Raw genomic sequence first — 23,257 nt, 5'->3', positions numbered from 1 at the left:
GAAGTACATCAGCAAGCTAGTGGGCTATTATTCACCTGGACTCAGTCACAAAATTGGTCACAAATTATATTTTTGGACCTAATACTTGTTTTGATCAATTTAATTGGAAGATTTCTCAGTATATATCTAGATTTAATAGTAGTACACATGGCCGGACGCGGTGGCTCACGCTTGTAATCCTAGCACTTTGGGAGGCTGAGGTGGGCAGATCACTTGAGGTCAGGAGTTCTAGACTGCCCTGGCCAACATGGTGAAACCCTGTCTCTACTAAAAATACAAAAATTAGCCGGGCGTTGTGGTGGGTGCCTGTAATCCCAGCTACCTGGAGGCTTAGGCAGGACAATCATTTAAACCCAGGAAGCAGTGGTTGCAGTGAGCCAAGTTGGCGCCACTGCACCCTAACCTGGGCGACACACCAAGACTTTGTCTTTAAAAAAAAAAAAAAATTGTATGCTGTTCTTCATGTGCAAGTCATCAACCCACTATCAATAGGAAATATGCTTGGAGTTGCTTTTCTTTTTGCTTTTCTCTCTTTTCTCTTTTCTTTTCTCTTTTTTTTTTGAGACAGAGTCTCACTCTGTCACCCAGGCTGGAGTGCAGTGGCATGATCTTGGCTCACCGCAACTTCCACCTCCCGGATTCAAGTGATTCTCCTGCCTCAGCCTCCCAAGTAGCTGGGATTACAGGTGCCCAACTAATTTTTTTGTATTTTTAGTAGAGATGGGGTTTCACCATGTTGGCCAGACTGGTCTCAAATTCCTGACCTCAAGTGATCTGCCCACCTCAGCCTCCAAAAGTACTGGAATACAGGCATGAGCCACTGTGCCTGGCCTATTCCTCTCTTTTTTTTTTTTTTTTTTTTTTGAGATGGGGTCTTGCTCTCAAAGACCAGGCTGAAGTGCAGTGACATGATCTCAGCTCACTGTGATCCTCCCACCTCAGCCTCCCGAGTAGCTGGGACTACAGGCACCTGCCACCATGGCTGGCTAATTTTTTGTATCTTTGGTAGAGACGGGGTTTCCCCTTGTTGCCCAGGCTGGTCTCAAACTCCTGAGCTGAAGCAATCTGCCGGCCTTGGCCTCCCAGAGTGCTGGGATTACAGGCATGAGCCACCCTGCCTGGCCTGGAGTTGCTTTTCTAGGAATTTTATACATTCTTCTACCCATTGACCCGTATGATCACTGGCATCTGTTTGTGAGAAAGAAGTTTCACTACCTTTGTTTTCCAGTAGACTAATTGCCTGCCTAGAGAACAGTTAGGACCACAGCCTGACAGATTAGTGTCAGTATTCTGTCTGTCTTCCGTAGAATTTTTTCCTTGGTTGGGATCTTCTTTCTTTTAGCCAAACATCTGTGGGAGAATTCTTCTTGGATAATTATGAAGTTCTTAGTTATAAGTCTTCTTGCCCTGTTTTTCTCTGTATAGTTTCAAAGTTGACCTTCAAATGATTGAATCTCAAGGGTTTTTTTAAGGCAAAATGGCACCAGTGTTTATTGTAAGTTTCTTTGCTCTGAGCAAGCTGTCATAGCCTAGTTTTAGATCCCCTAAAACTGTGGTTTGTGAATCCTGACATGTGCTTAATTCTAGAGTCATTGTGTGGTACTGAAATAAGTTTCCTTGTAAAGGCTTTATATTGGATTGATTTATTTTCTGCATATGCAGAGACAATTTCAAGTCCAAGATCTGTTATCACTGTGCAAATTCCATTTGAGAAAATGTGCTTTTAGACAGTACTATCTTTAGACAGATTTAGGATGTTAGGAATAATTATCAACTCTTTAGTTTCAAACAGTTTAAGTTATTAATTGTTGGTTCATAAAACTCACATTTTTATTGTGTACCCAAATTCAGCCTATACCAAAAATAGTTATTGAACTTACTTCCTGTGCTGGACATTCTAAATTTCATTCAGCAGAAATGTTGAAATGGATGTATTTATTTATTTATTCTTCTTGGGTTTTTTTTTTTTTTAAACATGGTTCCTACATTTTATTGCCAATATCATGTTCTGGACTTCAGAAGTCATGTGCTTTTCAGTGTTAGATCATCTTACTAAAGTTATTAGTGGCATATTATTGAATTTTTGGGTTGATGCTCTCAAAGACAAAGTAACCCTTCCCCAAAATTATTATGAAGATTATTCATTCAACCAACTAACATTTATTGAACATTTCTGATGTACAGGAATCTTGCCCGGTCTTAGGGATATAGTGATTCTAGGTTTCTTACCTCACAGAGCTTACGGTTGAATGGACTCAGGGTGAGTCATTCTGCAAAACCTTATTGCTCACTTACTGCACGGAAGGCATTCTCTTGGTGGTAGGGATACAGTGGAGAGCAGGTAGACCGTGCCTAAAATTGCAGAGCTTACATAGGAGTGAGGGAGGCAGACAGTGAGCAACAAATATAGGTAAAAGATCATTGTAGAGAGGAATATTCACTGTAGGAAAAGACAGAGAGATATTTTGATAGAGAATGACTGTGGAGGTGGAGAGCAGCATTAGCTGGAGATGCCAGGGAAGGCCTTACTGAAGAGATGACACTTGAACTGGGCACTGGATGATGAGAAGCAGCCAGTGGCAGAGAGTTCCACGTAAATGGAGTGGCGAGTGACAAAACTGACATTATTCTTGTGCTTGGGGTATCTGAGGGGACAGCACAGTGGGCAGGGTTTCTGGAACGTGATGGTAGAAGGAGAGGGGCAGGAGATGAGGTTGACAGGGCCCAGATCACATAGGGGCTTGTGAGCCATGGAAGGATTTTACATTTTACTCTTAAAATCTGATTGAAGGCTGGGTATGGTGGCTCACGTCTATAATTTCAGCACTTTGGGAGGCTAAAGCAGGAGCATCTCTTGAGGCCAGGAGTTCGAGACCAGTCTAGGCAACATAATGAGACCCTGTCTCTCTCTTTTTTTTTTTTTTTTTTAAGACATGGTCTCATTCCGTTGCCTAGGCTGGAGTGCAGTGGTGTGATCATAGCTCACTGCAACCTTGAACTCCTGTGTTCAAGCAATCCTCCTGCCTCAGCCTCCCAAAGTGCTGGGATTACAGGTGTGAGCCACTGCACCCAGCCAGACCCTGTCTCTTTTAAAAAAACAAATCTGATTGAATCTGGCAGGTAATAATTCCTTAGAGTTGGTTAATAGTTCTAAACTTTCTAAATGTTAAAGGTTTTGTTTCTTTATTTTAAACCTCACTGTTCCCCAGGAAAGTGTCCCTGTTGGGCAGATGAAGAAGCAAAAATCCATAGGAGTTAGGTGACAGGACTGAGATTGTGCAGCTGATGAGTGGCAGAGCCAGGTTTTAGAACCCATGTGTCCCGATTCCAACTTGTTTTTATATTCTATCTGCTGCCTCCTTGCCTTCTATTAATGCTATTCTTTTGTTTTTATTCTCTGAAACTAGAGATAGCGAAAGGGGCAATTAACAGGAAGACTCTAGGCCTACTTGGTTCTGCGTTAGGTATTCCATTTCTATTGGCGTTTAGGCATATGATACCCAGCAATTAAAGCCTTGGCTAAGAGACTAAGGCAGCAAGTCGAAGTCAGCCCGTCAGATACAGGCGATCATTTAGTTCAGGAAGTGTTCTTGTGGTGATTTGTACTTGGGATGCGGCCAGGTAAGTCTTGTGCATCTTAAAAGCACCTTCTTTTAGATCTTGCTGACCATATGACAGACTTCCCAGAGCCTTGAGTCTTGGAAACCACAAGGAATTCAGGTAGCGGTGAGCCCTGTTGCAAGTATTACAACTATGTGCAGTCAGAGGGATACAGAAGGAGCATCTCTCAGCACAGAGCATTATTTATTTGAATATATTCTTTTTGGTCATATTTAATGTGATGGAGTTTAGTTAGCTGTTTTTCCAAATGAATGAACTTAGCAAAGATTTTAAAATCAAGCCTGGAAATACTGTTAGACTTTATGATCCTCCAGAGGGTGACTTGGTGATATAGTAACCAAGCATAATAGCCACAAGTTCTTTGTGCTCGAGGCTTATGTTTTGAACTTTTATGTCAGGGGAAAATTGTTTACTTTTCCAAATGCAAGGAGAACTTCTTCATAATTGGCATGGTGTTGTTTTCGTTGTATCTTTGTGTATGAGCCAATGGTGATAGTTAATAATCAAGTATTTTTTTTACAACACATCATCTGACCAGCAGAAGCAGAGAGACACATTTTGGAACTTTTCCATGTGGTTAATTAAATTAGCATTAATGACCTAAATTATTTGATTTTAAATTTTGATGATTTACTGTTCCTTCCTTTTATTTTTAGGGGATCATTGAAAACTTTCGTCCATACAGTCCATCTATTACAGAAACAGACGGATCTAGGGTCCCTGCCTGTAGCTGATGTGCTATATAGGTAAGTTGTCACTTTGTATCCTTACCCTCCTTCCAAACTAGGCAGATTTGTGCCAAATGCTTCCTTTATTAAGTAGATTGCTAAACTCTTATCAATTAGTGATTCATTTTAAAATAAGTATAGACTCATATTTACCTTCTTAAGTAAGAATTTTATTTTTTATCTTTCCTTTTTGGAAAGTTTTTAGAGCATGTTATTTTTCATTATTTTTTAGTTCTATGTCTTTAAAAATGCAATAGCTGGTGGGGCATAATAACTCATGAGTGTGGTGGTGCGTGCCTGTGGTCCCAGCTACTAGGGAGGCTGAAGCAGGAGGATTGCTTGAGGCTAGGAAGCAGAGGTTACAGTAAGTCGAGATCACACCACTGCACTCCAGCCTAGGTGACAGGGCGAGACTCTGTTTCAAAAAATAAAGATGCAATAGCTTATAATGAATTCTGATGCAAATTTTGAGATGATAATATATTAAGGTATAATGAAGAAAGTGAAAATCATTCATAATCTCATTACCCAAAGATAACTACTCCTAACATTTTGGTACATATGCTTCCTAATTCATAACCCACTCTGTCTCTCTGTCACACACAAAAATACACATAAAATAGTATATTTTACACACAGATATAATTTTTATAAACATAGCTTCGTAATTTTTTAATTTAAAAATATTGTAGCCGGGCGTGATGGCTCATGCGTGTAATCACAGCACTTTGGGAGGCCAAGGCGGGAGGGTCACTTGAGGTCAGGAGTTCAAAACCAGCCTGCCAACATGGCAAAACCCCATCTCTACTAAAAATACAAAAAAATTAGCCGGGCGTGGTGGTGAGCCCCTGTAGTCCCAGCTGTTTGGGAGGCCGAGGCAGGAGAATGGCATGAACCTGGGAGGTGGAGCTTGCAGTGAACCGAGATCACGCCACTGCACTCCAGCCTGAGTGACAGAGCGAGACTCTGTCTCAAAAAAAAAAAAAAAAAAAAAAATTAGCCGGGCATTGTGGCAGGTGACTGTGGTCCCATCTACTCTGGAGGCTGAGGCAGGAGAATCGCTTGAACCCAGGAGGCGGAGGTTTCAGTCAGCTGAGATCGCACCACTGCACTCCAGCCTGGGTGACAGAGCGAGACTCTGTCTCAAAAAAAAAGAAACATAAATAAAAATAAAAATACTATAAATGTCTTTTTTGAATAATATTTGTATAAAATATTATACATCTTAGTTTTAAAATTTTGGTTTCTACTCTTTGGGGTAGCAGGTATACTTCTTGCTGAAATGGATTGTCTCAGTGTCTTTGTGATTTTCTTTCTCCCCCATATAGGCTGTTGCTTTTGGAAGGGGGGCCTGGATCTCCCTCCTGTTTGCTTGGGGGCAAACACATAGTATCATGGGGTTATGAAGACATGTTGCCTGCGCCGGATAGCAACACTGGCTCCAGTTCTGAAAATAAAGGTAATGTAAAAGTTTTTGTCCTGTGATTAATAGTAAGATGTAAATAAAGAGGTTTTAGATCACTGTAGCAAATGATATGGCTATAACTCTGTATGTTCCTTTTAATTAAGAGCTCCAGATTTCTATTCAGTATGTTCATTGTCTGCTTTATCAGTAAACGTATAAAAGCTGATACTGGTGAGGTAAGAAAATGGATAGGTTTTATTATCACAAGGAAAAGATATCATCCATACACTCTTGCCAAGGAGCCATGAATTACTTAAATTGGCTGCTGGATATTTGAGTTTGGGTATGATAGCCTTAAGTTGAATTTTTTTGTCTGCTAATAGAATATCAGGTCTTACTGCTTGATAATATTTCCTTTAGTAATTTATTGTGTGTGTGTTAATGAGCCCTCCTGTCCTAAAAGCAAAAAATGAAGAGGTTCAAGGGAGCATGAATTGTTAACATCTACTTTAAACAAATAAGCTAGGTTAAAATGTTTTTACAGAGCTTTACAGTATTACATGTCAGTTTCTTACATTATCTCAACAAAAATGGCAGAAGCTCTCTTAACTGACTTGCCAGATGGGATAGACCTCTCCATTCACTCAGTAAAATGTCTAGGCTGCTGCCCTGCCGTGGCCCACTGAACCCACAGGGCTGGTCAGCTCTGCTCCCACCAGCGGAGTTGCAGGCTTGCCAAGAGGTAGGCTTGCTCCCAAACCAGTTTGTTAATTGTAACTGGTACTTATTATTGTGATTTTATCATTAAATCTTACATAACTGATGAAATAGGAATTTTTTAAAAACCCAGGAAATAGTTACCATTAAGAAGTTGAATGTTTTAGAAAAACTCCACGAAGTGAGTCTCTAAGAAACTGGTGTTCATCAGGTGTGGGACAGAGAGTCTGTTCCTCCCTCCCTTTCATTTCCCACTTTCCATGGGGCGGCCTTCCTGGGCAACCCCACCAGCACGTTGGAGAATCTAAGCGGCAGGCCCCCTCGCATCTCTCAGCCCAGGGCTTGTACCTTTCCGTGGTCTACCATTTCTTCTAAACAGGCATGAGAGTGTGTGGAGAAGAAGCGGCAAGGCTTTTAAATGTGATTTATTTCCTTCACTAATTCAACCAGAGTCAACAGGAGAGGGAGAACGCCTGCAGTACCCAAGAAGTTCTCAGACATTATTGGCTCCAACTTACTTCTTAATATAGAACTAAAACTTCTTTCTTGATTCTCTCCTTTTAAAAAACTCCATTTGGTATCTCCCTTGGGGTAGTTTCTCACTGAGGAGGATGGCATTAAGCTGATCTGTTTGCTTTCATTTTCCTGAACCTTTGGTTTTGCATCTAGGGAGAAGATGGTTTTCTTTTTTTCTCTCTCTCTTTTTTTCTTTTTCTTTTTTTTCTTTCTTTCTTTTTTTTTTTTTTTTTTTTTTGAGATGGGGTCTCGCTCTGTTGCCCAAGTTGGAGTGCAGTGGTGCAATCACAACTGCAGCCTCGACCTCCCAGGCTCAAGCAGTCCTTCCACCGTAGCCACCTGAGTAGCTGGGACCACAGGCATGCACTAACATGCCTGGATAATTACTTTATTTATTTATTTATGTATGTATGTATGTATGTATGTATGTATGTATGTAGAGACGGGGATCTCGCTTTGTTGCCCAAGCTGGTCTTTAACTCCTAAGCTCAAGGCATCCTCCCACCACCTCAGCCTCCCAAAGTGCCAGGATTGTAGGTGCGAGCCACGGCGCCTGGCCTGTTTTTCTTATAATAGTTTTTAGACTAATTTATGTAATCTTTTTTTTTTTTTGAGACGGAGCTTCGCTCTTGTCGCCTAGGCTACAGTGCAATGGCGCGATCTTGGCTCACTGCAACCTCTGCCTCCCAGGTTCAAGCAATTCTCCTGCCTCAGCCTCCCTAGTAGCTGGGATTACAAGTGCCCACCACCATGCCCGGCTAATTTTTGTATTTTTAGTAGAGATGGGGTTTCGCCATGTTGGCCAGGCTGGTCTTGAACTCCTGACCTCAGCTGATCTGCCCGCTTCGGCCTCCCAAAGTGTTGGGATTACAGGCATGAGCCACTGTGCCTGGCCACAGTGTAACTTTTAATATTGAAACATTCCACATTTGACTGAAGTTGAGAGAATACTATAATAAGCCCTGTGTACTCATCACTCAGCTTCAACAAGTATCCATTCCTGGCCAATCTTGTTTGTTTGTCCTTTTCACTTCTGCGCCTCGACAGAGCCATACCCAGAAGGCCTTGGGCCTTAATCTAAAAATTGATGAATAAATGTAATCTGTAAGTTTTAAATTAAAATGTTTAAGATGTGAAATTAATGTTTTAAAAATGGTTACCCACTTTAACAAATTTTTTCATTGAGGAACCAATAGGTACAGGTCCCAGTTGTCTCAGATTAGTAGACTGAATTTTTAAGCTAACAGCATTTTTAGTACTAATTTGACGGTGTGACATTGCATTTCCTCCAGCTAATATGGCATGCTTCAGGTGGAAAGACTCCACTTAAACATAGTGAGCAGAATGATTATGAAAATAAACAATGAAAGTTTTATCCATAAGCTCTATTTTAAGGCAAATTCTTTGGAATTTGAGTTACTAAACCAATTACTATCATATAGAGAGATACTGTTTTAGATTGAGGAAGACAGAGCTAAGGGGAAACATATTGCTGTTTTAAAATAGAAAAGATATGAAACTTTTGTGCTTTGTCCCTCCAGAGACTAAAATTAGGATCTCTGAATGGAAAATCTACAGAGGCAGATTTTAGTTTAATGTATATCATTAGTATATTAACACAATTTCATTTGCCATTTATGGAATACTAGCTTTGCATCAGAGAGCAGTATAGATGTATTTACCTCTATTATCTCATCTGGCCATCACTGTAACCCTTGAGGTACATACTATTATCCTCATCTTACAGATGAAGAAACTGACGTTCAAAGAGGTTCAGGGTCACTTACTGAGCTCATAAGAGCTCATGCCTCTCTTACTATGCAATTACTAATAAAAGTGTACTGTATTCTTAGTCATTTCAAATTAGAATTATGATTAGTCATTTCAAATTAGAATTAGGAATGACTTGACTAAGTACAAGCTTTTCAAAAAAAAAAAGAAAGAAAAACATTTGGCGGGCTAAACCACATTCCCCTGCTGGTAACTGTCTGACCATATCTTGGTCTCTGGTCCACATGCATTTTGGATGTTTGATTTGGGGGCTTAAGCCATCTTCTCTGAAAGTCACATTGAAGCTCTTATTTTAGAAGTGAGAAGTAATCTTTCACTCAACCTCCTAATGGCTTTTTCATTAGAAAAAGCATGTTTATAATTTCAATAGAAAAAACATATATATAATTTACCTGTGAAAAAACGATTTCAGATGCTGACTTGGGACGCTGTCTCACGGCAGATGGTCTTTACCTGTATACTACTAACTCAGTTGGAAGAGGAGTAAGCAAATTGGGATCTGGATTACATGGTACTCTCAGGTCAGTTGCATGGAACTTCCTGAATGATTAGGCTAGAACATTTTCCTCCTTACATAAATCTCTGAAGAAGACACTGTGGGTAGATTCCAGCTCCCCATAGACGAGTAACTAAATAACAAGTCTGAACTAATTCAAATAATTCCAATCTTCTCTTATTGCCACCTTTCCCCATCTTGTTCTGTTAATGCATTTTAGCCTTGTTTTGGCCCAGAAGAGTTTGGTAGCCCCAAGATCATTGTTTCCAGCCAGAAAGTCCTCCGTGATCCGTATTTTTGTAACAATATCAGTGACTTCTCCATGTTAATAAGTGGACATTTTTCTACTTAAGTCTCTTTGAACTTGGGTTTGACATTGGATTAGCAAGTGATTTTCAGTTGGGATATAAGATCTATAAACTGCTGCCAAAAGAAACTACAGTTTGAGAGCCTTGTATACATTTAGATCTTTTCCCCCAAATTTTTCTCCCCTCTAAGTTATTGTGGAAAGTCAATATTTGCTATAGTTTGGCAGTCCTGAAGTTAATGTAATACATTCACTTTCCTTCAGATGTTTTACATACTTACTCATTTTTTAAAATTAGGTCGAAAATGTTGTTTGTGTCTGTTGTAGCTTGTGTGGGGTTTCTGACATAGCCAGGTGATTCAGCCTGTGCTCCATTTCATTCCACAGAGGTTTTGTGTACTGCCGGAACGAGGAGTTGGAACCAGGATGGGTGGCTTTTGGCAGCGGCAGTCTTCTCCACCGGCCTGTCTCTTTCGATAATAAACCTCACTCCCTTTTCCAGGTCATTGACCAGAACACCCTTCAGGTAAACAGAAAACCAAGGCATTTTTAAAACATATTTTAGAGGCAATAAAGAAAGTTCCTATATCATCAGAAGTAATAATAATACAGTTGATATATTTTCCTCCCAGAGTGGCATCCTTTTAATTGTTATAGTTTGGGCATTCTGTTTTTTATTTAATGTCTTAGACTTTTCCCATATGAACTGAGTGAATGTGTTCTCTAAGTTTCTGCAGCCTGCAACAAACTTTTTTTTATAATTAAGAAAAAATTCTAGACAGTCAAAGATGGTATAAATACTAGCTGGGTTTTTTTTTTTTTTTTTTTTTGCTTTTTTTGAACCAGATCTATTTTGGGAAGGCATCATTTCCTTATTCAATTTGTTCTAAACAGCCTCTCTGTGGGAAAGGGAGCTTTGAAATGAGTGTAGAGTAAAATCATTGTGTGCTAGGGATTGAGAGCTTGGCTTTAGTGCTCTCGTAAGCACTCTGCCATGGCACTTGCTGTATTATGCTGCAGTTACCTGCTTTTCTGTCTGACTTCACTGACCATGCACACCTTTAGGTATAGACCCTGTCCTACTCATCTGTGTATCCTTAGAACGTAACACACTGCCAGACATTTGACTGATAATAATAACAATGATGGTAACTACCATTCCTCAGCATCTCCTATGTGCTAGGCCTTGGCCTAGGCAATTAACATACACTTCCTCTTCCTACCTGTGAGGCATTACTATGTAGGTTTATCTTACAGATAAGGAAACTGAGGCTAGGCACCTAGTAAGCATTCAGTAAGTGTTTATTGTTGAGTGTAAGAATACAGCTCAGAGAAGTTAAGTAACTTGCCTAAGGCCATACAGCCAATAGTAGCGGCACCAGAACTTGAACCTTTGGTTCTCTGCCCAGTACTTTGAACTCTTTACTCTGCAACTTTCTGCCTTTCAAACAAAGTTGGATTAAATGATTAGAGTTGGCGTCTGTGGAGTGAGTGCTCTAAGAGTAGTCACATCTAGAAATTAAGTGTAATGTTACATTTCTTCTTGTTTGTCACTCAACTGCCTGTCCTAGAGAACAGGGACTGAGTCTTGTTCACCACTGTCATCTCCAGAGCACATAGTAGGTGCTCAATAATTGTTGGATGAATAAAATGAACAAATTAACAAATAGATGCCCAATTAACCTAATTTCTTGTCACAAGTGCAGACAGATGAGAATGTCTCATACTCATTTGAAATAGAAGTTATAAGACTGGTAGTTAAACAGATGTTAAATCTCAAAACATGATTTACATTTGAAGTAATGCCAGGTTCCTCAGTGTTGTTGCAGAAACTTTGACACTGTCCAAGAAAGCAGGGCTGTAGGTCACAAACTAGATATGTGCATTGCAATGGAGCACTTTGGGGATAGCACAGGCCAATTAGTAGCTGTCAACTTTCTAGTCTTCCTGGCACTGTAGGTTCAAAGTATGGTTACATCAACTAAAAGAGTTTTTACTTTTGAGCTAGACAAAACAGGTCTGGAAAAAAGTTCATGTGAAATCAATTGAGGGGTCAGAGATTGCCTTGGGAAAACTAGTGCCCCCTCCCAAAGTAATGGGGAATTGAACATTGTTCTCACTGTTCTCTGAAGGCATCTGACTTTCTCTAATTATTTTTATTTTGAGTTTCTCAGCTCTTCTATTTCTGGATTTTTTTTTTAAACCTAGCCAGCAGGTTTTTGTGGTTCTAATGTTCAGTCATTTTAAGTGCCTGTCTTTGGCAGTAAAAATTAGTATGTAGCTACACATTTAATGTGAAATGATGCAAAGCTTATTCATTATGCTGAAACAGAAGGATGTTTAGTATTAGAAACACATGCCTTCATGTTTAATATACAGAATTGGTGTTTGTCTTTTCCTCCTGATGGACTTGGTGAATTTCAGTAAGCCCTCATGTGCTAAGTTAGGATCTGTCATGGGCCTTTATATTTTTTTACTTTGTTTCTCCTTCTCCCTCTTCTCAGCTTTTCCTCTTGGCTTTCTTTTGCTGTCTCTTTTTTCCTTCTTTTCATATTCATTAAATAACTTTGAGTTAGGCTTTCCATTAGGTACTGGAGATATAGAGGTGAATAAGACACAGTTCTTGTCCTTTAAATAAAATTATCATAAATTCATTTACTAAAGAAATTTCAGAAAGTGTTGCTTCTCTAAAACTTTGTTTTTAATAAGTGTTAGATACAACACATATGCATAACAGATTCAAAGTGTTTAGTAAATACTTTTTCCTATTAAAAAGTAATTTGAATTAATCCCAAGAACCTTTTCATCTGTTGCATGGCTGTTCATATTTATTCTATTGCCCATTGTATGAACTTTTATATTTTTGCCATGTAATTTGTGTATGTTATTATTAGAGATAAATATCCATTTTATTTTGACCAGAAAGCCTAGTGAATTCTCATCTTGGACATAATGGCATTAATGATGAGCTGATAGGATTAATCAGAATTTATATGTGGCTCTAATGGAGATTTCCTCCCTTTCATGCCCAGGTGTGCCAGGTTGTGCCAATGCCAGCCAATCACCTCCCCATTGGCAGCACCATGAGCACTGTGCACCTGTCTTCAGATGGCACTTACTTCTATTGGATCTGGTCTCCTGCCAGCCTGAATGAGAAAACACCGAAGGGACATTCTGTCTTCATGGACATTTTTGAACTTGTGGTAAGTTTGAACTTTCTCGCTTGTGTCTTTGCAGAAACATTTCTGTTTGCTTTCTTTTTATATTGGTGTGCAAAGGGCCTAAGAACCTTGCAGCGTGTATAGTGTGTTCAGTGTTTCCTTAAAATTGATTTTTCTCTTAGATGTCTTTGAAGGTTTCTTTGTTTGGAGTTGTATGACAATAAGTAGAGCCAAGCTTTCTGAATGTTAATCTGATGACTGGAGATAACATTATTTAATGTGTAGACAGAAGGGTATTTAAGTAGAAATGCTCACAGTCTGTTGGAAATGTGGGGCAACATTACAGTAGCAAGAATGGGTCTACAGATAGAAATTGGGAGTCTCTGAGAGAGATAACAACATTGTGACACGTCACTTACCTTTTAGATATTAGCCAAATGCTCACTGAGAGCCAAGTGTGTTCTGTCTAGGTGGTGGGAGTACAGAGATGGGCAGGGTGGGCAGGGTTCTTGCCCAGATGTGATGTGTATTCAGGCTCCAGAGTTGGGTGGGTTGATGATGGTGGAGAGGCATAAAGATTAACCATAAACAAGTGAGCAAATAAGTGCACGAGATAATCGTAATTAGTGAAGGAAAAGTAGTCATGTACCAGATGAAGAGGCTGGGGAGTAGGTGAGGGAAGAACATTCCAGAAAGAGGATACCACACGTGCAAAGTGTCTGTGGCAGGAGGCAGCACGTTTTAGGGAGAAAAAGTGGGCCAGAGTGGCTGGAATGCAGAGAGAGGAGGAGGGCTTGGGGCAAGAAGCAGCTGGGAGCCACGGCGCTTTAGATCCACACCGTCCTGCACAGTGGCTGCTAGCCATACGTTGCTATTTAAATTTCACTTGAAATTTAATAAAATTAAAACTGGAGTTGCATAGCTTGACTAGCCACAGTTCAAGTGCTCAGTAGCCATATGGCTAGTGGCTTCTTCGTTGAACAGCAAAGATATAGAACATTTCCATCATGAAGAATGTTCTATTGGACAGAGCCGTTCTAGGTAGGATTTGTAGAGACTTATAAAAGAACAGATTGCCCCAAGCCAGGTCTGTGACAAAACCTTTTTTCATGAGGTAATTTACAGTCTCCTTCTGGGAAGAAATTAGCATTCCTGTAAAAAAAAAAAAAAACAAAAACACCGAAGCAATTTTCTAATAAATTTTAACAGGATTAAAACATGTTCTGGGAAGCCAGTCATCCAACCCAGCAGCAGACTATCCATCAGGAGTCTCATAACCTTTAACTGTGCAGGTTATTTTTCTATTGAATCTCACAGTGTCCTCTAACCATTATCTTATAAAATGTCCCTGCCAGAGTGAATCTTTGAATTGGTCTGCTACAGATTGAACATGTGTTCATAATTGTCAGAAAAGCTTTTTTTTTTTTTTAATTGGTTTTTAAAGAGACTTACCAGCTGTTTAAGGAATTTTCATTTAGGTCTTGGCTGAGCACAGTGGCTCATGCCTGTAATCCCAGTGCTTGGAAGGCTGAGATGGGAGGATCTCTTGAGCCCAGGAGTTTTAAAAAGGGAGCTGGAACTTAAAGTGGCAGTGTTTGTCTGAGGTGACGGTGCTCCTGCTCTGTCAGAGACTAGCCTGGGCAACATAGCGAGACCCCGTCTCTGCAAAAAAATACAAAAATTAGCTGGGTGTTGTGGCATGTGCCTGTAGTCCCAGCAACTAAGGAGGCTGAGCAGTAGGATCACTTCAGCCTGGAAGGTCGACCAGAAGGTTGATCGGGGTGACAGTGAGCCCTGATTGTACCAGTGTGCTCCAGCCTGAGTGACAGAGACAGACCCTGTCTCAAAAAAAAAAAAAAAAAAAAAAAAAAATTAGGTCTTTAGCCTAAGAATAATGGGAACATTGAAGAATTCCCTGATTCTCTGATATGCTTTTTTTTAATTAAAAGAAAAAATTGTATCAAAAAAATCCACACACTTTTTTCTTTTTGGATACAGGCTCATAATGAAAAACAGGAGACCCTTGCCCCACTCCTCCAATCCCAGCATGCTCTTCAGGCAATCACATTCTTCTGGTGATGACCTTCATATCCCTAAGTAAAACGCTTATATTGCTGTTTCTTGATTTATGAACGCCAGATATAAACAAAGTTGATTTTTCTTTCTTTTTTGCTGTGATAGATGAGAGTTTGTCTCAATTCTCCCTCTTTTCTTTTTTTCCTTCCTTTTTTTTTTATTTTTTATTTTTTTATTTTGAGAGAGAAAGAGAGGGTCTTGCTCTGTTACCCAGGCTGGAATGCAGTGGCACAGTCATGGCTCATTGTGGCCTCAACCTCCTGGGCTCAGGTGATCCTCCCACCTCAGCCTCCCAAGTAGCTGGGACTTAGGCGTGCATGACCACACCCAGCTAATTTTTGTGTTTTTTTGTAGAGACAGGGTTTCACCATGTTGCTTGGGCTGGCTTCGAACTCCTGAGCTCAAGTGATCAGCATGCCTCGGCCTCCCAAAGTGCTAGGGTAACAGGCCTGAGCCACCACACCTGGCCTCCCTCTTTCTTTTCTGATTCCGCCTAGCATATTGATTTCCTTTGTTTTAGTTTTTCTTTTAGTTATCTTTGTAATTTACAGTTAAACCTTTATTTCTTCTTTATGAACTCTAGGCAGTATCTCTTATCCCCCTACTTTAGAAGATAAGATGGAGAGTGTAGTATCCTTTCTCATACTTCCGTGTGGAGAAAGCCAAGTATACGTTTAGGGGAATACCCAGAGGAAGAGAGATGACTCACCCCACCAGCCTTAGAGCATGTTAGCAACTGGGACATCAGATGTGGTACACAGCCATTGTGAGACAAGGTGGTAGACCATGAGTTTACATAAGGGCCTGCAGGCCCCCTTCCTGTTCACACATTTGCATTCAGATGCTGGCTGTCCAGGCCCAAGACTTAGTTATTTTCTGAAGAAACTGAATGACCCTGGAAAAAAGACCTCTCATACTGATGTTGGGGTCATCTAGGAAAAAGACTTGCCTCCCTGGTGAATCACCCACAAGTGATGTCTTCCAGCAAGCAAGACTCAACCCTGTCCACAGAATTCCTGATTAGTGCTGAACTGTTAAAAAAAGAGCAGACAAAATAAAAACCCAAACAAACAAAATTCCAAACTTTGGAGAGGTATGTGTGTGGAGGGGAGGCAAATGGGTTAAAAAAATAGTGCTAATGATTGAAGCCAGGGGTTCAGCACATAGGAAGCTCATTGTTCTATTCTTTTTTCTTTTGTGTGTGTTGAAAATTTTCCCTAATAAAAAGTTTTAAAATTAAACAAAAAGAGCAGACTACCAAGGATCATTAGAAAAGTGAGGAAGCTTCTAATATGAAGATTAAAAATGAGAAAAAGTTAAAAAACAGCTAACTGGCCTCCCACTGCCCAAGACGCTGAAAGGAAAGAAGGCCAAGGGGAAGAAGGTGGCCCCGGCCCCTGCTGTTGTGAAGAAGCAGGAGGCCAAGAAAGTGGTGAATTCCCTGTTTGAGAAAAGGCGTAAGAATTTTGGTATTGGACAGGACATCCAGCCCAAAAGAGACCTCACCTACTTTGTGAAATGACCCGCTATGTCAGGTTGCAGCAGCAGAGAGCCATCCTCTATAAGCAGCTGAAAGTGCCTCCTGCGATTAACCAGTTCACCCAGGCTCTGAACTGCCAAACAGTTACTCAACTGCTTAAGCTGGCCCACAAATACAGACCAGAGACAAAGCAAGAGAAGAAGCAGAGGCTGTTGGCCCAGGCTGAGAAGAAAGCTGCTGGCAAAGGGGGCGTCCCCACTAAGAGACCACCTGCCCTTCGAGCAGGAGTTAACACCATCACCACCTTGGTGGAGAACAAGAAAGCTCAGCTGGTGGTGATTGCACACGATGTGGATTCCATCGAGCTGGTTGTCTTCTTGCCTGCCCTGTGTTGTAAAATGGGAGTCCCTTACTGCATTATCAAGGGGAAGGCAAGACTGGGCCGTCTAGTCCACAGGAAGACCTGCACCACTGTCGCCTTCACACAGGTGAACTTGGAAGACAAAGGCGCTTTGGCTAAGCTGGTGGAAGCTATCAGGACCAATGACAATGACAGATACGATGAGATCTGCTGTCACTGGGGAGGCAATATCTTGGGTCCCAAGTCTGTGGCTTGCATTGCCAAGCTCGAAAAGGCAAAGGCTAAAGAACTTGCCACTAAACTGGGTTAAATGTACACTGTTGAGTTTTCTGTACATAAAAATAATGAAAATAATACAAATTTTCCTTAAAAAAAACAGCTAGCTGAAGAAATAGAGTAAAACTTCACATAAGCACCCACTGCTCTGTGAGATATGTGAAGATATTGCATTCATATTATAAAACAGGACAGGATGCCTCAAAAAGGAATTATCAGGGAAAGAGAAAATTAAAACTATGATTATCCAAATTTGAAAATTAGTAAAAGAGTTAAGAAATATTTCAGAAAGGACAAGTAGATAAAGAACAGTAAATATGAGAGAAAAGATAAAAGATGTGGTGGAGCCATCCATCTAAAATCTTGCTAATAGGAGTTCCAAAAAGAGAACAGAAAATAAAGAGGATGACATGATCAAGAAATAATACAGGCGGAGGTCTGGGTGCAGTGGCTCACACCTGTAATCCCAACACTTTGGGAGGCTGAGGTGGGCAGATCATGAGGTCAGGAGTTCGAGACCAGCCTGGCCAATGTGGTGAAACCTTGTCCCTACTAAAAATACAAAAATTAGCTGGGCATGGTGGTGGGCACCTGTAAAGCCCAGCTACTAGGGAGGCTGAGGCAGGAGAATCATTTGAACCTGGTAGGCTCCACCAAGGCGGAGCTGAGATCGCGCTATTGCATTCCAGCCTGGGCAACAGGGCAAGACTCCATCTCAAAAAAAAGAAGTACGACCGGGCGCGGTGGCTCATGCCTGTAATCCCAGCACTTTGGGAGGCCGAGGTGGGTGGATCACAAGGTCAGGAGTTCGAGACCAGCCTGGCCAAGATGGTGAAACCCCGTCTCTACTAAAAATAAAAAAAAAATTAGCCGGGCGTGGTGGCAGGCGCCTGTAGTCCCAGCTACTCGGGAGGCTGAGGCAGGAGAATTCCTTGAACCTGGGAGGCGGAGGTTGCAGTGAGCCGAGATTGTGCCACTGCACTCTAGCCTGGGCGACACAGCAAGGCTCCATCTCAAAAAAAAAAAAAAAGAAAAAGAAGTAATACAGGCTGGGTGCAGTAGTTCATGCCTATAATGCTAGTAGGGCCAAGAAGTTCAAGACCAGCCTGAGCAATATAGTGGGATGCCACCTCTACAAAAATTTTTTTTAGATTATGCAGGCATGATGGCACACTCCTGTAGTCTTAGCTACTCGGGAGGCTGAGGCAGGAGGATTGCTTGAGCCCTGGAGGTCAAGACTGCAGTGAGCTGTGATTGCACCACTGCATTCCAGCGTGAGTGACAGAGTGAGAACCTGTCTTGGAAAGAAAAAAGAAACAATACAGGAAAGACTTCAGACTGAAGGACGTTGGTATCTGGATTAAAAGGTGTCTGACATAGTTAATGCAAAATGCCCACACCATCATGAAATTTCAGATTACCAAGGATAAAAGAGGATTCTAAATCTTCCAGAAATGTAAAAAAATAATATACAAATGTTGAGCAATTCGAAAAGCACCAGGCTATCCAATAGCATTCCTGGATGTGAAAATGGAGCAGTACTTTCAGAATTCTGAGGGAAATTGTTTTTGTTTCTTTCTTTTTCTTTCTTTCTTTTTTTTTTTTTTTGAGATGGAATCTTCCTCTGTCACTCAGGCTGGAGTGGAGTGGCATGATCTCGCTCACTGCAACCTCCACCTCCCAGGCTGAAGCGATTCTCCTGCTTCAGCTTCCCTAGTAGCTGGGACTACAGGCCATCATGCCCAGCTAATTTTTGTATTTTTAGCAGAGACGGGGTTTCACCATGTTGGCCAGCCTCGTCTCAAACTCCTGACCTCAAGTGATCCACCCCCTTGGCCTCCCAAAGTGCTGGACTTGTAGGCGTGAGCCACTGTGCCTGGCCTTGGGTCTTCCTTTTTAATAGTTCAGTGTCCCCTGCCTCCTGCCAGAAATTTTCAACCTAGAAGTACATATTCAACCAAAGTGTCAATCAACTGTGAAGACAACATAAAGATATATTTAGACGTATAGTTATGTAATCAAAAGCTGATACCTGCCTTGGAGGAAATAGAACAATTAAAAAACAGTCCCTGCCTGTGGCATGAAATAAAAAGTTGAGGAGGAAGGAACCTGCTCTACATTAAAAGAACAACTTCTGAATAATATTCAGAGTCTGAATAAAACAAACCAATTAAAAAAATCTTTTTGGAGATAATTTGAATATGAAAGTATTAGGAATATTAGATGAAACCAAGGGGCTTAGTCTTAGTTTACTTTGTTTGTTTGTTTGTTTGTTTGTTTTTTGAGACAGAGTCTGTCTGTCACCCAGCCTGGAGTGCAGTGGCTAGATCTCGGCTCACTGCAGCCTCAGACTCCTGGGCTCAAGTGAACCTCCCACCTCAGCCTCCCAAGTAGCTGGGACTACAGGCACGTGCCACCATGCCTGGCTAATTTTGGTATTTTTTGTAGAGACGGGGGTGGGAGGTTTCTCCATGTTGTCCAGGCTGGTCTTGAACTCTGGGCTCATTGGATCCTCCTGCCTCAGTCTCCCAAAGTGTTGGGATTACAGATGTGAGGTCCCCACATCTGAACTTAGTCTAATTTTTAAGTATGGTGGTGAAATACATAAGAAAATGTCCATATTTTTAAAGATGCTTAGTGAAGTATTCAGAATATTCAGAAATGGAATTGCGTGATGTCTGGGATTCACCTTAAAATAGTTGAGCAAAAAAGAAAAAATAGGAGGCTAGGTTAAACAGGTGTGGCAATAGTTGAATCTGAATCATGGATACATGGAGGCTCGTTGTACTATTCTCTTTTTTGCATATGTTTGAAATTTTTCATCATTGAAAAACTTTTTAAGTGTCACTCAGCCACTAATTTAGCAACTTTCCTTAAACGCTAACTTGGGAAGCTAAACATAGATATCTGGCTTACTGCCTATGGTACTTTCACAGAATGGAACACTGTGAAATATATACGGCAGCTGGGCATGGTAGCTCATGCCTGTAACCCCAGCACTTTGTGTTTTTTTTTTTTTTTTGAGATGGAGTCTCACTCTGTCACCCAGGCTGGAGTGCAGTGGTGTGATCTCGGCTGACTGCAACCTATACCTCCCAGGGTCAAGTGATTCTCCCGCCTCAGCCTCCTGAGTAGCTGGGATTACAGGTGCCCGCCACCACACTGGCTAATTTTTGTATTTTTAGTAGAGACAGAGTTTCACCATGTTGGCCAGGCTGGTCTTGATCTCCTGACCTCAGGTGATCCACCGGGCTTGACCTCCCAAAGTGCTGGGATTACAGGAGTAACCCACCATGCCTGGCCAATCCAAGCACTTTGGGAGGCTTGAGGCAGGAGGTTCGCTTGACTCTGGAATTTTGAGACCAGCCTGGGCAACATGCAACACAGTGAGACCCTATCTCTACCAAAAAAAAAAAAAATTAATATAATTTTTTAAAAATTAAAAAAGTGCGAGGCAGATCTACCTAGAATGAAGTAGATTAATTTCCATGTTTAGTACAGAAAGCTAAGCTCAGAACACTGTGTGTATTCACTACCTGCTGTGTAATAAAAGGGGCTAGGGGACAGAATTTTTCTGCAATTGTCTTTCTTCTGTGTTAACAACTTTTCCTCTCTCAGTTGATTGTCCACCACAGCATACAGATACGTTAGAGTATATCCCATCTTGAAAAAACAAAACCAACTCTCCTGATTTGTGCCCACCTCAAGGCACTCTATTTTTTTGGCTCCCTATTATAGTGAAACTCTTGACAGCATTTATTTTCATTGTCTTTGCCTCCTCTCCTTCCATTTTCTCTTGAACCCATCGCTCTTGATGTATCCTCATCATGCCACTAAACAGTTCTTCCGAAGTTCACCAGTGGCTCCCACATTGCTGAATTCAGTGGTCCACTATTATTTGACATGGTTGATCACTTTGGCTGTGGACACCCCATCATACTTCTACTTGCTGGTTGTTCCTGCTGAGTCTTATCTGTAGGACCTCTTCTCTCTGCTCTGTCTGCTTCTGTCAACTGTCTTAACTTCTTAGTTGATCTCCTCTTGTTTTGTGGCCTCAAACACCTGTATATGTTGATGATGCTCAAATTTTCTTCTCAGCCAAAACCTGTTACCAAAACTCTAGGTGCATATTGATGTGGCTGTTTGCTTGTATGTGCACAGAATATTAGACTTCTCCAGTTGGAAATCTGATGGTCACCTCAAGCTAAATATGCCCCCAGCTAAACTCCTGAGGTTAGCTCAGATTTGCTCCTTCCAAAATCTTTACCATTTCAGATAATGGCATCTGTGTCTTTCCAGTGCTGGCCAGAGACCTTTGGTGTCACTCTGGACTCTGCCTTCTCCCCCTACCCCTGCCAAATTCCATATCTAGTCAGCAAATACTGTCTGCTCTATCTTCAAACTGTATCCCATCCCATTACTTCTATAGAGGTGCTGAATGATTGGGTCCCCACTGCACCTACACCCTCTGTACTGCCATCCACTGCACCTACAACCTGTTGCACCTATATCCTCTGCACCTACATCCACTGAACTTACACCTTCTGCACTTACCACTTGCTGCATTTACACCCTCTGCACCTACATCCACTGCACCTACACCCTCTGCACCTACATTCACTGCACCTACACCTTCTGCACTTACCACTTGCTGCACTTACATCCTCTGCACCTACATCCACTGCATCTACACCCTCTGCACCTACATTCACTGCACCTACACCCTCTGCACCTACACCTTCTGCATCTACATCCACTGTACCTACACCCTCTGCACCTACATCCACAGCACCTACACCCTCTGCACCTACATCCGTACACCTACACCATCCACACCTACACTATCTGCACCTATATCCACTGCACCTACACCTTCTGCACCTACATCCTCTGCACCTACACCATCTGCACCTACATCCACTGCACCTATACCCTCTGCACCTACACAATCTGCACCTAGATCCACTGCACCTACACCCTCTGCACCTACACCATCTGCACCTACATCCACTGCACCTCCACCTTCTGCACCTACACCCTCTGCAGCTACACCATCTGCACCTACATCCACTGCACCTCTACCTTCTGCACCTACATCCACTGCACCTACACCCTCTGCACCTACACCATCTGCACCTACACCATCTGCACCTACATCCACTGCACCTATACCCTCTGCACCTACACCACTGCACCTAGATCCACTGCACCTACACCCTCTGTAGTTACCACTTGCTGCACCTACACCCTCTGCACCTACATCCACTGTACTCACACCCTTTGCACCTACATCCAATGCACCTACTTCCTCTGCACCTACACCGTCTGCACCTACATCCACTGTACTTACACCCTTTGCACCTACGTCCAATGCACCTACATCCACTGCACCTACACCCTCTGCACCTATATCCACTGCACCTACACCTTCTGTGCCTACATCCTCTGCACCTACACCATCTGCATCTACATCCACTGCACCTACACCCTCTGCACCTATATCCTCTGCACCCACATCCACTCCACCTACACCTTCTGTACTTACCACTTGCTGCGCCTATACCCTCTGCACCCACATCCACTGCACCTACACCCTCTGCACCCACATCCACTGCACCTACATCCACTGCACCTACACCCTCTGTACCTACATCCACTGCATCTACACGCTCTGCACCTACCACTGTCTGCACCTACATCCACTGAACCTACATCCACTGCACCTACACCCTGTGCACCTACCACCTGCTGCACCTACACCCTCTGCACCTACCATACCTTCTTGTTCATGCCACTTAGCCATGCTTCCTCCATGTTACTCACACACACCAAGTATGTTCCCCCTCTGTCCCTTGTGCTGGAATATTGGACTGTAGATAACCACATGGCTGCTTCTCTCACTTTTTAAATGTCTCTGCTCAAATATCACCTTATCAGGCCAGGCACAGTGGCTCACACCTGTAATCCCAGCACTTTGGGAGGCCAAGGTGGGAGGATAGCTTAAGGCCAAGGATTTGAGACCAGCCTGGGCAACAGAGTGAGACCACATCACTATGTGTGTGTGTGTGTGTGTGTATATATATATACATATATATATATATTTTTTTTAATTTAATGGTGCATGTCCGTAGTCCCAGCTATTTGGAGGGCTAAGGTGGGAGGATTGCTTGAGCCCAGGAGTTTAAGGCTGCAGAGAAGTACAATCACACCACTGCACTGCAGCCTGGGCAGCGGAGTGAGACAGACCCTGTCTCAAAAAAAGAAAAAAAGGGCCAGGTACAGTGGCTCATGCCTGTAATCCCAGCACTTTGGGAGGCTGAAG

General features: G+C 41.9%; 2 protein-coding genes across 22 annotated transcripts in view; both read left to right on the top strand.

The window, feature by feature from the left end:
• The window catches only part of HECTD4 (HECT domain E3 ubiquitin protein ligase 4), a 222,107-nt gene that overhangs the window by 63,504 nt on the left and 135,346 nt on the right, over positions 1 to 23,257 (top strand). For all 21 annotated transcript variants that reach the window (XR_010147786.1, XR_010147785.1, XR_010147784.1 and 18 more), the window contains exons 3-7: positions 4,278 to 4,367; positions 5,678 to 5,808; positions 9,191 to 9,299; positions 9,969 to 10,107; positions 12,614 to 12,784. Coding sequence is in view for 18 of the 21 variants with exons in the window: in XM_016924278.4 (XP_016779767.1) it covers positions 4,278 to 4,367; positions 5,678 to 5,808; positions 9,191 to 9,299; positions 9,969 to 10,107; positions 12,614 to 12,784 (640 nt within the window). In the remaining 3 variants the exon portion in view is untranslated. The remainder of the gene's footprint in view (positions 1 to 4,277; positions 4,368 to 5,677; positions 5,809 to 9,190; positions 9,300 to 9,968; positions 10,108 to 12,613; positions 12,785 to 23,257) is intronic.
• On the top strand, positions 16,245 to 18,232 carry LOC129136556 (large ribosomal subunit protein eL8). Its single transcript, XM_054663611.2, has one exon. The coding sequence runs from the start codon at positions 16,337 to 16,339 to the stop codon at positions 16,967 to 16,969; it is 633 nt and encodes a 210-aa protein (XP_054519586.1). The 5' UTR covers positions 16,245 to 16,336; the 3' UTR covers positions 16,970 to 18,232.

Source organism: Pan troglodytes, chromosome 10, assembly GCF_028858775.2.
Source record: "Pan troglodytes isolate AG18354 chromosome 10, NHGRI_mPanTro3-v2.0_pri, whole genome shotgun sequence".
Lineage (NCBI taxonomy): Eukaryota > Metazoa > Chordata > Mammalia > Primates > Hominidae > Pan > Pan troglodytes.
Note: the sequence above shows the minus strand (reverse complement) of the source record. Positions and strands in the feature narration are given on the sequence as shown.